This window comes from Pollicipes pollicipes, unplaced genomic scaffold (assembly GCF_011947565.3).
Source record: "Pollicipes pollicipes isolate AB1234 unplaced genomic scaffold, Ppol_2.1 Scaffold_6686;HRSCAF=7923_pilon_pilon_pilon, whole genome shotgun sequence".
Lineage (NCBI taxonomy): Eukaryota > Metazoa > Arthropoda > Thecostraca > Pollicipedomorpha > Pollicipedidae > Pollicipes > Pollicipes pollicipes.
Window position 1 is genome coordinate 46945929 of NW_023596921.1, and position 13568 is coordinate 46959496.

The window sequence follows — 13568 nt, forward strand, 5'->3', positions numbered from 1 at the left end:
CCTCTGTGACTCCCTCGCTCTAGGCATGGGTAATTCTTCTCTCAAATCTTATTCACCAGTAGGTTGGTCGTGCACCGGCATTTAAAATTGCCCACCACCAAGTCCACCCTTGTCGGCTAGGTCACTCATTGTCGAATGACAATGAGTGCAGGGTTCAGTGCGGTTCGCCATTGCCCCCGCCCGGCATCGCCCTCCACCTGTCCGCCTGACTGACGTCTGCAGGTTCTCGGTGACGAACTTCGCGCGCTGCTCTTCCCTGTTCACGTGCGGCCAGAAGCTGCTGATGTACTCCGTCGGTGCCGCCCAAAGAACCGGTGCTGGTTGGCGGCGCGCCGGCTCCGAGATCGCCTATTACCCCTGCCAGGTGACCAGGTCAGCAGCCGACGCCTCACGGTTTTTTAAATATTTGTTAATACTTTTTAACATTGAGTCCTGCGGTAGTGGCAGCCACTTCAGGTCCATGTGCTCCGTTAGGGGTTGAGGCAAATGAACATTTCGTAAGGCGAGATACTTTAAAAGTCGCGGTTTCCTCTGCCAATGCATCGCGTTTTGTTTTACTTATTATGTGCTTTCTCTTTATACTGTAGTAATTCAAGTTGATGGTTCTCGAAAAGTGTGTGTTGTGATGGTAGTGGTTGGGGGGGGGGGGGGGGTATTCAGAGCCCCCAGGGCTTGGCGCCTAGTCAAGCACAAAAGGTGCACTCACCACTCCCCAATTTTGAATACCTTGGTTTTGGACTCTGATGCTGAGGGAGAATTTCAATTGATTTCGAATAGTTAGAAATACTTTAAGCTTTGTGACAAAAAGCATTTAGACCCGGTGGCATTTGGAAGTATATTACAATTTTTGACGAATTGAAAATGCGCGATATTTTGTCTTGTGTTTAAATATTTTTCGACTTTGGAACACCTATCTGATAACAACAAATGATCTTTATTTTCCGCGGCGAGGGCGCACAAAAACTTGGGTAAAAACGTGTTCATTAGCATCATTGTTTTTAAAAACAGAGTTCCGTCCAAAATATTCAAACTGGAAATGGAATACGGAGTTGAAGCAAAAATTTCTGGGCAGCAATACTTTGCCGACGGAAGAAAACACACACGTGTTCCATATCGGGTTAACTGTAAGCAAGATCCAATAGTCATCTGACGTGGAAAGGTCACCATAGGTCCCTACATTTGGTACGGGATTGAAGTATACTGTTTGAAATGGTCGTTGTCTCACCAAAACGGAGCTGTTTTCTTCTAAACTGTCCTTATTCGGTGATGGCATACCTAACAGCAGAGGCGTAGCCAGGGGGAGAGCTTTTGGGACCATGCGCCCCCCCCCCCCGCCCCTCCCATCCCCCTTGTGGTGACTGGTGGTGATGGTCCGACTGGGGCCAAAGACTTCCATGCGTCTTGGCTGCTTAATATGCCCAGCCTAGGATGGTTCTAGGATGACCAGTTTGTATATTATGAACTCTATGATAAATATATGGGCCATCCTTAGCAATACAACGGAATACTGGACTCAACGACTCTGTTTTTGATATGCGCTATCTTTTTGATAGCGCATTTTGTAACCAATTCGACCGCATAGCCTGTCACTTGTGTAACCCACTTGATGTCACGGTGTGTTACTTGTGTAACCCACTCAATGGCACGGACTGTTACTTGTGTAGCCCACTCGATGGCACAGACGTTACTTGTGTAACCCAATCGATGACACAGACTGTTACTTGTGTAACCCACTCGATGGCACAGACTGTTCCTTGTGTAACTCCATTGTACAGTCTTCTACTTTTGAAACCCATCCGGCCGCAGAGCCTGTTACTTTTGCAGCCCTTTCAAACGCACAGCACACTTAGCATTGCACCTCTTCTTGGATGATACCCAACAGGGAATCTAAACTGTTATTTTTCCTCTTCATCTGATTTCAGGTTGGCATATAAATTTTGCAGTGCTGCCTGCATGCGAAGTTATACGTACAACATTAAGCAGCTCATGCTCGTTTGGGTGTTCTTCGTTCTCGCCCAAAATAAAAGAACACTAGAATTTTTGTCTTGTTTTGTTACGACCCTTAATTATATAAGCCACGTTTTATAATCTTCCTTTCGTTGTTGTCTGCTGGAACAAAAGCTCTGTTCCATACTTAAAATATCCCGTTACGGCCAGGAGGAGCGGCGAAGACCAGGAGCGCGCTGAGCTGTCGTACGTGCTGAGCTTCACACTGGAGTTCCCTTACGACAACGACACCGTGTTCTTGGCGAGCGGATTGCCGTACACGTTCTCGGCGCTGCAAGATCACCTGCGGCAGATGCAGGCAAGTTGCGACTGTTCTAAATGCCAGCAAGCCCCACGTTTCATGGCGATACCATATACAGGAGCGGGACTTCACATATCCCGATACAGGAGCGGGACTTTCTATGCCTTGAGGCAGCCCAGGCGCCCGTAATCTCAGGCCCTGTCATTGAATCGATTAGGACCAAGGCCATATATGGAACGAATGTTCCCGAAATTTTGATATTTCTGCAGAAGCCTCCGATCTTTTGGGTGAGCAGTGTTGTTCCGTTACCGGAAAATCGGCAAGAACTTTTGGTGGAATGCTTTATTTGTTCGCTTTAGTACTCAAGCGGTGATCAGATCAAAGGCAGGTCAGATCTCAAACCGTCATGAGCTCAAGGTTAAAGGAAACGCTGATGTCCTTTTGATTGCCGTTATTAGCCTGTGGTCGATATGATATGATTCTGTATGGTGCAGAGCATACTACCCTGCACAACCCTGCACTACCCTGCACAACTATCCTGGACGCCAGTTCCAGAAGATCACACGGTGGTTTTGCTGCGGTATATTAGCGTCTTGTGGAATCTACGCCTCTCACGGGTCAGCCCAGCAAGCTCAGTTGTTCTACGTGTTCGCCTTTTCAGGGAGACACGTTCATCTCCAGCATCTGCCACCAGCGGGTGCTGTGCCGGTCTTTGGCAGGCAACCCCATCTACCTGCTGACCATCACGGCACCGGACGCACCGGCCACCAAGGTACCGCCGGCTCCGTCCCTCTTGAGCGTGTGACGTTGGGCTGTGGGCCTCTGCCAAGCCCAGAGCTCTTCTCTGGCCTTCTTCCGATGGACGTTGAGATGCCGAATGACACCTTTGTTGTAGACGCGTTATCGGTATCGGTCCTTTTTGAAGTTTAAGTCGATGCGTGCTATGGCAGCGTCTGGGAAGTGTTTTCAGGTCATGTAGCGTGCTTCGATTTTTTACGTACAACGGGTGCTATAAAGTATTCGAAAAGTCCTGTATTAGCACACACTATTTTATATATGTTCACAATGCGCACAATTCTTATATCCCCATGCAGCTGTTGCATGCAGAAAATGATCGCAGCGAAGCGCATTATATGAAATGTGTTTGAGGCAGAGTTGGAAATGCAACTCAACAGCTTTCTTTTGAGCCTCCTACTGAATAGGCCAATAGCAAAGTTCCCTCCAGACACTTCAGCACATTTTTGCAACTTTTACGCTCTCGCAGAGCTTAAGGAGTCATCAAGTCCAGAGGCGGAACAACACGACGAGGACCACCAGCTGCTGAGGCATGCCGCGGTACCTTTGAGGACGCAGGCGCCTCGATCAATATTAAACAAAGTTGAAAAACCATCGCCACAACTTTCTTTCGAGCCTCCCGCTAAAACGGCCAGTAACGAAGTTTCCTCCAAACAATTTAGCGCGTTTCTGCAACTTACACGCTCTCGCAGAGCCTCAGACCTCATCAAATCCGGAAATGGAGCAACACGACGAGGATCAAGGGGTGCGCCGAGGTACCTATACGGGCGTAGGATCAATACTAAACAGTAGAGTCAACAATCCACATCCTTGTTATCATCACGGCCTATTGCCAGCAAAGACCATGATGATAACAGCTTTGAACAACTTTGTTGCGACAGGCAGTGCTGGTGCCGCAAATGCAGCTGACAAATGCCTGCGAGCAAAGCGACCCCGACCAAGTTGTTGACCTATGTTGATCGCTTGAGCGTATCTGTTCGCTAAGCGCACCGCAGAATAAGTCTACTGTTCCCAGACCCATGCCATTAGGGTCGCCAACATCTGGGTCAGTTTCGGCAACGATCACTTGACATTTATTTCCCCTTATATCCCTCACTTGCTCTTTGTCGTGATGGTCCCCGGAGTGGCGCCCGGCAATACGCTTGTCCCGCTGGGCCGGCCTGCGTCGCCTGTGGCCACGTGCCGCACCCCACCACCCTGGCCAGTTGGCTGGCGCCCGCACTGAATGTTTGGTCGATGCCGCCTCAGTGCCGCCCGAGCCTTGTCGTCGCCCTTTCCAATCATTGACCAAGCGGTTTGGTAATTGGGCGCTGCCCTGGCCGGCAGCTGATCGGCGCCGCGGCACTCAGCTGACGGGTCGGCTCGCCGAAACGGCGTGCCCAAAGTCACGCCAGCGCTCGCAGCGACCAAAGTCACGCCAGCCGAAGCGGGGTCAAGGGACATGTGCGGTGTTCTTTGTTCATGCAGGGAAAATGCGGTTGGAAAGTAGAAACAGCAGGTGGCAGAATGCCTTACACAGAGTCCTCGAACGACACTAAACTGAACGAACGCGTTATGAAGTGTTGGTTTTCTACATTTGGGCCATCCTTATTTCGATGGTGGTTGTGTTCGTTTTATGTGTTCGTTTATAAACTCATGTTCGATTTGTGGTTGCATTCGTTGGCGCTTGTTCAGTAAATGTACTCATTTCACTATTTCGGCAGTGTGATGATGAAATAGGGCGAGGAAATTTGGGAGCCTCTCCCAAACGAGAAAGCTGGTATGTTGTATGGCTCATCAAGAGGCTTAGGAGCTTGTCATTTAAGACACACGCCCGGCTGGCCACTTAAATACCCTTCGCTCAGGTGGGGTTAAGCTGACCTCCCCCACAATATTTTAAAAAAACTAAGAGAGCTAGAGAGACCATAGTCACAGGATGGGTTGCCTGCATGACAACTTAACTGTCTCAAAATGTGAGGCTTCTAGGTAATGACCTTGGGGCCAAATAAGATCAAACAATGTCAAATTTCAGATTGACTTGAGGTGTTCCCAGACCTCCCGACGCAACGGCCGTGAACCTGGATACTTATTCTAAGCAAAGGGCCAATAGCGTTCATATAGTCAGTGACTTAGAACTTTACATGGTCACGCTGACCAAAAAACTACGGGCTGCTCCTATTTTGCCACTCAAATCGGCGTCAGGGATTAAGTAAGCGGTATGCTTCTAAAAACAAGATGTCAGCCTGGGTCATTTTAGATCAGTCGTCTATTTTGACTTCTAAAAAGTTCAGTCACACGACTGCTGCGGTCCCTGCCATAAGTGTATTCGAAATGAGGACCTCCACCCAGGCGAAGCTGTCCCGTGCAGCAAGTCCTCGAGTAAAAAAGTAGACTAGTTTTGACCCCGGTTTGAACTTTGTACTTAAGATGGAATACAGGTACGGAGGGCCGGTCGGCCGGATGGCCCGCTCTTACGATCACGCCGAGTGTGGGCGGGCCGCTGTCGAGGGCGTCTGTCCAGCTGAAGTGAAGCCACGCTGTTCCAGAGCCGGCGGGCGGTGGTCCTGACGGCTCGCGTCCACCCAGGCGAGACACAGGCCTCGTGGATGATGCGCGGCGTCCTCAACTTCCTCACATCGCAAAGCCGGACTGCTGAGGTCAGTGCACCGCACGGCGGGGTACCGGCACAGGCGCCGTATGGCGGGGTAACAGCACAGGCGCCGCATGGCGGGGTACCGGCACTGCCGCCGTATGGCGGGGTAACAGCACAGGCGCCTGGCTGGTCGGGGTAACAGCCAGGCGCGCTGGGTACCGGCACTGCGCCTACGGCGGGGTACAAGCACAGGCGCCGCAGGGGCCTGCACGCGGCTGGCGTATGGGGGGTAACAGCATAGGCGCCGCATTCAACTGCCGGCGGCGGGGTACAGCGCGCCGCACGGGGCACGCAGGGTAACAGCATAGGGGCGCAGGGGGGTACGGCACACGCCCGCGTATGGCGGGGTAACAGCACAGGCGCCGCATGGCGGGGTACCGGCACTGCCGCCGTACGGCGGGGTAACAGCACAGGCGTCGCAGGGCGGGGTAGCCGGCAAGGCGCAGCGGGTACCGGCATGCCGCCGTGGCGGGGGTGAACAGCACGGGCGCCGCATGGCGGGGTACCGTCACTGCCGCCGTAGGCGGGTAACAGCACAGGGCGAGGCGGGGTGGTACCGGCACTGCGCTCGCGGGTAACAGCACAGGCGTCGCAGGGCGGGGTAGCGGCACAGGCGCCGCAGGGCGAGGTACCGGCACAGACGCTGCAAGGCGGGGTACCGGCACAGGCGCCGCACGGCAGGGTACCGGTACAGGCGCCGCACGGTGGGGTAGCGGTACAGGCGATGCAAGGAAAGGGCGCGCACTGGATGTTTTTATGTCTTTAAAACGTGTTGCAGGCTTTGATCGAGATGCTGAGCCTAACGCCTACAATGCGGGTGCCCTGAAAATGCAGGGTCGTCGACTGTCAATTGGACTGGGTTGGATCAATCCAGCGGTTTTCGCAAAAACCAGAACGCGCAAAACAGGTCCCAGTATTATTGTAACGTGGTCTGATGCCCTAAGTAACGCGAAGGCCAACAATCGGAAAACAGCATAGAAACGCTCTGCCATTTAAGTTCGGAAAACACGGCACACGGTTTCGCAGCAGCTGACCAACAAAGCAAAATAATCACACATTGGATTTGCCTGCGCTTCTACACGTCCTGCTATCTGTCTTGCTGAGCGGTAATGACATGATCATGTGGTGCAGTTCCGTCGTCAGTGTGCGAACCAGGTGTATTCGCTGGATTACCGATCAGACCGCATTTATAAATAAGGTTCTCAAGAGAATATTCAGCTGATAGTGCATACTCCTCACCTTTTGTATTTAAACTTGCGTCCGGGGTGTACCTCACCAACTCCCAGCAGCCGAGCCCCATATAATCGGCACGTCGTTCCCGCCACCCCGTTCCAGTTGCTGCGGCAGCGTTTCGTGTTCAAGATCGTACCGATGCTGAACCCGGATGGCGTGATCGTCGGCAACTCGCGCTGCTCGCTGGCGGGGCGTGACGTGAACCGCCAGTTCAAGCACACCCACCGCCACCTGTACCCGGCCGTCTGGCACCTCAAGCTGCTCGTCAGGAGGTCAGCAGCACCACCCAGCGTCACCGGGAGCGCGGGCCGAACGGTGTAACTCGAATGTGCTGAAGCGCAAAGGATACAGTGCGGTGGTGATCGCATATTTTTCTTTCGCAGCTGCGTCCCATAGCTTCTTGTAATTCACATACTACTCCAGTTAGGACTGCACCTGTATCTAACGCCCCGCGTCTCCCACTTTGGTCTCGAGTGACTCTAGATATGCTAAGAGCTGCTTTCCGCTCCCCGTCCCCTATCCATCACATTGGTTATACCCGCGGGCCATCAGGTCAATGGTGTGTCCATGTTATCTGGCCGTTGTGCTCACGTGACATTGTGCTGGTGTGACACCCTCGCAGCTGGACCCTTGCACCCAGAGTGAGACCGCGAAGTCGCCGTGAGCCTTGTGTCTGCCGTATGTCCGGTTGAGAATGTCTGCTTGACGTCATGCCCGTAACGCATACTGACAGTGGGGCTGATGAAGTTGCCGCGCCGCCAGACTGATGGAGGAGACAGGTGTGACCGTCTATTGCGACTTTCATGGCCACTCGAGGCGTCAGAACGCCTTCATCTACGGCTGCGAGAACCGCCGTAACTCCACCCGCTACCTTACCGAGAAAGTCTTCCCCTTCCTCCTGGACAAGATGGCACGCAACCTGGTCAGCTTCAACCTGACGTAGCTTAAGGCCGCGCTGCTACGCATCTCTGGACAACAGCATATGTGGTGTTCTGGGGGGAAAAGTCAAGCGGTTTCTCATTTTGCCGTTGTTCATACCTGCACCGACAGTTCGTATTCTTAAGGAGGTACTGATAAGCTATACGTGAATTCCACGCTTCGAAGCATTCACTTATTGACCCGTTCCACTTCGTGGGCTTCGCCGCCTGGTCTAACCGACTTACATGCCGTCAGTTCGACTTCGACAGCTGCCAGTTCACTGTGCAGAAGTCGAAGGAGGGCACCGGCCGCGTCGTGATGTGGGCTATGGGCATTACCAACGCCTACACGCTGGAGGCCAGCTCGGCCGGCTCGAGCCAGCGGTCGCGTGCCAACACCCACTACCGCGCGCACGACTACGAGCTCATTGGCCAGCGCTTCTGCGAGACGCTGCTGGAGTTTGTCGACACGTCTCCGCTCAAGGTCCGGCTGGCGTGGACAGGTGGCGCTGGTAATCACGTGAACCAAAACGGGGGGCGAGGGGCTCCGTGATCACGTGAAGGGTCGCGGACATGGGGAGACGTGTGAGAGACGTGTGAGATACGTGTGAGAGACGTGTGAGACTCAGCCATGGTGTATGAGGCAAATGTATTGTGACGTAACGCTTCAGGGTCGGTGAGGGAAGCCAATCAGCACGTTGACAGAAATCAAATAATGGGAGCGTTTAGGACAGAACGTAGTCGACGTTATTTAGCCACGACTGTTATTTTGCACTTACACGCATTTTTTATTTTAACCATTTAAACTTTTCACTGTCACGTGAGGGTGGGTGCAGCGATCGTCCCCCTTTTGTCTTATGCTCATAACAATTTCTTGTACTTTTTACTGTGTCATGCTTTGCAAACCTACTTTTAAGTCACCTAACTAACAATTATATCACTGACTTGACGTCTCGTTCTATTTTATCACGCTCTCATGGATTCGTAAAATATGTGAGTATGCTTTGAACCCGCAAAAGGCGTCCCACCCATTCATCAGCTACGCGGACAGATGCTAGGGACCAGTTACCCTTCTTTACCTGTTGCTGCAATATTTTGCCATACGCATCTGACATCTCAATGCGCTGTGGCTATCGTCAAACTCGTTGGCGCGTGCCTGGACTGCTGATGGGCGGCACTGCCTGCAGATTAATTAATCGATTTGATCCTGTGAGAGTCGGCACCTGATGTGCCGCCGCCTGCCTGAGAGCTGCGGGGGTTGGGCGGTCGCGACCCCCTGGCACACTGTTTGCTGCGCTGCGACGTCATTTAACAACCTGCTTCCGAGCTGGCACGCAGCCGTCTCACCGCTGTACAACAGACGCCGACCCGGTGTTTAATGGTACGTGAAGTCACGCTGCTCTGGCCCCAGGTGATGTAGGAGCGCGTGCGCGAGAGGGCGATGACTACCCTGAAGGAGCAGTACGGCTACGCCGAGCCGACCGAAGGCACCGAGTCCTCCAGGTATGACTGTGGTGCTGCATCTTCGTCTGGAGATCTGCGGCGGAGACTTCCCTAGTCATCAGATGTTGATGGTGTGCGGCGCTTCCTTTACAACTAGCGTGTTGACAGCCACATTCTGAGGTTTTGAAGAGTGTCGGTAGCTAACACAAGTCCAGTAGGTGACGAAAAATCTGCAGACATTTCCATTACACATTCATTCGTAGCACGACCTGAATTGGCAGTTGCCGAAATAAGCATCTGGAATAGCAACACTATTCCAAAAGGGCATTTCTGTTACGTCACTTAACGTCACCTAACCGGTACATCCTCAAAGCTTCGCATTGCATTCATCGATCCTACGACGAGCCGGTCTCCAGCGCCACCTTCGCTGGACCGGGGTTGGGGGTGGGGGGGGGGGGGGGGGGGCGGCACTCCTCCAGTCAGCTCAAATTTATGACACAAAAAGAGATGGCGGAGAGGTTCCGCCAAAACCGATCAAAAGCACCGCAAATATGACTTCCGGTTGATTTGAAGGCCGCTGGATTTGCTAGCTGTCTACGGCACGCCCTTGGAATGCTCAGGTCTAACATCCGCGTTTTCGCCAAGCTTAAAACACATTGCTGCGGCCTGTTTGGAATTGCGAGTGTCGTTATGAGTTGACGGAACACTTGAAAGACACCCAAGCACCATTTTAAGCTGGTCCAAATATCGACGTGAAGCCATTCCAGGTCAAACGTTAGATTGCTCGAAACCGCAAAATCATTCCTGCAGGGTAAAATAAGAATTACTGGTGCTGGCATCTTTAAAAACTGATACTGTAAAGAACTAGGTCAAATGGGTTTAAAATAATTGATCGGGGCCATTTGAGGTCAGTGACCTCTGATCATCGAGAAACCCCGACAAAATGTGTTTTGATGCTCATGTGATCAAGAAATTGGAAATGAGCATTAAAACTACCCCGTACAGCAAGTTATCCAGTGAACAAGCAATTGAGTTTCGACCTCGCTTTGACCTCCATAACTGGCCTGAGGTCAATGAAATTAGCCGTTATTATGAACGCAACTGGATTATTGTCCATCAAACTGTCCCAGAGAAGTATGGCTTCGTTCAACACTCTACTGACACATCAAGTGAACATTGTAACAGGTGCGTAAAGATGAGCATGACTAATGAAGCCAAATTTCAGCGTGCTGTGCCTTTCCTTTGGAAGGGACGGAGGGGGCGGGGGGGGGGGGGGAGCTGTCGGCGAAAAACTGGAGAGCAGCGTCCAGAGGCCCGTACGGCACATAGGCTATCATAGGGACGCGCTTATGGAACAGGTTATTGTATGCTCGTAAAGGCAGCAACCACCGTTCTCCCCAGTGCTGACGATTCCGACGAAGAAGGGCCCGTGTCTAAGACCAAGAAGGCCGGAAAGAAGTGGCAGAACAAGAAGTTGCAGTCTCTGATGTCGTGGAAGAAGCGAGACAAGACACCTCAGACGCTGACCAGGATCACACTGCGATCTCCCAGCGAGAGCAGCAGGCAGCCTTCTCCAATCCGCTCCCCGCAGGTACGATAGGAGCAACGGCACTTGCTTGAACAATATTACCCGGGGGTGACGTCGCCCACAAAAATCCTGCCTTTTGCATGAGATCAGCGTTCCTTTACGATTACATGGATTCATTATACAACGCCCCTTTCGGGAGTTATGTCACACTGAACCTATTGTCCTCAACATCTCTTTCCATGCATTTTCTGGAGCATGTAAAGAGTATTTGAACATTTGGTGTAACCCACAAAAATATGTGCATTGCTCAAGGATGAGCCCAAAGGGTGATATTTCTTTTCGACAGGCTGGACAGGAGACGACAGCGGGGAAGACTGCGGCTTCCTGTGAGCTGTCGGCGGGCCTGCCCCGCTCTCCAGGACGCTCTCCGAGCCACTGCAGCCGGCCTGGCTCAGCGCGCTTCTTCACGGGCGTGCGCGCGGTGCAGACGTGCCCGGCCGGGCCCCGGCTGACGGTGCCCCCGCTGGCCCGGCCCCGCTCCCACAGCCTGGAGCCGGACAACCCAGAGCGGTCAGTGGGCTGGTGTCCCCAACACGTGCCCGGCCCCGCTCCCACAGCCTGGAGCCGGACAACCCAGAGCGGTCAGTGGGCTGGTGTCCCCAACACGTGCCCGGCCCCGCTCCCACAGCCTGGAGCCGGACAACCCAGAGCGGTCAGTGGGCTGGTGTCCCCACCACCTGCCCGGCCCCGCTCCCACAGCCTGGAGCCGGACAACCCAGAGCGGTCAGTGGGCTGGTGTCCCCAACACGTGCCCGGCCCCGCTCCCGTAGCCTGGAGCCGGACAACCCAGAGCGGTCAGTGGGCTGGCGTCCCCACCACCTGCCCGGCCCCGCTCCCGTAGCCTGGAGCCGGACAACCCAGAGCGGTCAGTGGGCTGGCGTCCCCACCACCTGCCCGGCCCCGCTCCCACAGCCTGGAGCCGGACAACCCAGAGCGGTCAGTGGGCTGGTGTCCCCAACACGTGCCCGGCCCCGCTTCCACAGCCTGGAGCCGGACAACCCAGAGCGGTCAGTGGGCTGGTGTCCCCAACACGTGCCCGGCCCCGCTCCCGTAGCCTGGAGCCGGACAACCCAGAGCGGTCAGTGGGCTGGCGTCCCCACCACCTGCCCGGCCCCGCTCCCGTAGCCTGGAGCCGGACAACCCAGAGCGGTCAGTGGGCTGGCGTCCCCACCACCTGCCCGGCCCCGCTCCCACAGCCTGGAGCCGGACAACCCAGAGCGGTCAGTGGGCTGGTGTCCCCAACACGTGCCCGGCCCCGCTTCCACAGCCTGGAGCCGGACAACCCAGAGCGGTCAGTGGGCTGGTGTCCCCAACACGTGCCCGGCCCCGCTCCCGTAGCCTGGAGCCGGACAACCCAGAGCGGTCAGTGGGCTGGCGTCCCCACCACCTGCCCGGCCCCACTCCCACAGCCTGGAGCCGGACAGCCCAGAGCGGTCAGTAGGCTGGCGTCCCCAACACCTGCCCGGCCCCGCTCCCACAGCCTGGAGCCGGACAACCCGGGTCGGTCAGTAAGCTGGTGTCCCCACCACCTACTAGGTCCCACTCCCATAGCCTGGAGCCAGACAACCCGGAGCGGTCAGTAGGCTGGCGTCCCCACCACATGCCCCGCTCCCATAGCTTAGAGTCGGTGAATGACTTCTATGGCTGGGATCCTGCTGTTCCCAGAAATGCTCGGTGGTCGTTGCACTGACTCCACTCACAGAAGGGGCGGAGTCAGTAATATTCGCAAATCCTGTTAGATACACATGCTGGTCACTTGGAGCCTCCAGCCGCACTTCAGTGACTGCGCCGATACCTAAATGGTTAATTTCTGTGGAATAATGGTTGGCGTCATGCTTTCCCGATGAAATTTATGCAAGACCAGCATGATGTTCCACCCTAGGCCTTCGGTATCTATTCCATCCTTACAAACTTTCGTTCCTTCGTGGGCGGCGTCGCAGCGTTCCGCCTGGCGGCCATGCTCTCAGCGCACTTCGCTGCCGCTGAGTGTCCCCCTGGCAACCTTGCTCTCAGCGTACCTCACTGCCGCTGAGTGTCCGCCTGACTGCCTTGACTCAGCGTACCTCACTGCCGCCAGGTGTCCGCCTGACTGCCTTGACTCAGCGTACCTCACTGCCGCCAGGTGTCCGCCTGACTGCCTTGACTCAGCGTACCTCACTGCCGCCCGGTGCCCGACTGGCGGCCTTGCTCCCAGCGTACCTCACTGCCGCCAGGTGTCAGCCTGACTGCCTTGACTCAGTGCACCTCACTGCCGCCAGGTGTCCGCCCAGCGTCCCTGGTCCTAGCGCACCTCTGTCGCCAGGTGTCCGCCTGATGCTGTGGATCGTCTTGCGGCCGGCACCCAGCGTCTCTCGCTTCGCCTGCCGCCGCCGCGCTCGCTGGCGTCCGGTCACGGCGCGCTGCCGAACTCTCCCGTACGGTACTGGCAGCCGACAGCGGCCAGGACAGCCGCCAGGGCCGGCCGGCCCCCGCAGCCCGAGGTCGCCCCGCGCCAGGCCACGACGCCCAGCGTAGTGACGTCACAAGCGGGCGAAGCGCAGAGAAGTGCGAGTCTCGGGCTGAACGCTCCCAGTGAGGCGATCGTGAGGAGGAAGAAAACCAAGGGCAAGAAGGTCAGGAAGGTCAAGATGAGATCGAAGGTCTCGAAATGACGGACCAACTTAGTCATGTAGCTAGCTTGATGCACAACTTGCGTTATTCCTGGCGATGCTG

At 54.9% G+C, this 13568-nt stretch overlaps 1 protein-coding gene across 1 annotated transcript in view; it reads left to right on the forward strand.

Moving 5' to 3' along the window:
- Positions 1-13507, forward strand: part of LOC119108441 (cytosolic carboxypeptidase 2) — a 28021-nt gene extending 14514 nt beyond the window's left edge. Inside the window, exons 5-16 of the mRNA XM_037232013.1 lie at positions 223-372; positions 2158-2305; positions 2910-3020; positions 5569-5679; positions 7011-7180; positions 7671-7830; positions 8082-8309; positions 9246-9328; positions 10670-10859; positions 11143-11366; positions 13159-13270; positions 13352-13507. Coding sequence (XP_037087908.1) covers positions 223-372; positions 2158-2305; positions 2910-3020; positions 5569-5679; positions 7011-7180; positions 7671-7830; positions 8082-8309; positions 9246-9328; positions 10670-10859; positions 11143-11366; positions 13159-13270; positions 13352-13507 — 1843 coding nt within the window. The remainder of the gene's footprint in view (positions 1-222; positions 373-2157; positions 2306-2909; positions 3021-5568; positions 5680-7010; positions 7181-7670; positions 7831-8081; positions 8310-9245; positions 9329-10669; positions 10860-11142; positions 11367-13158; positions 13271-13351) is intronic.
- Positions 13508-13568: the final 61 nt, after the last annotated feature.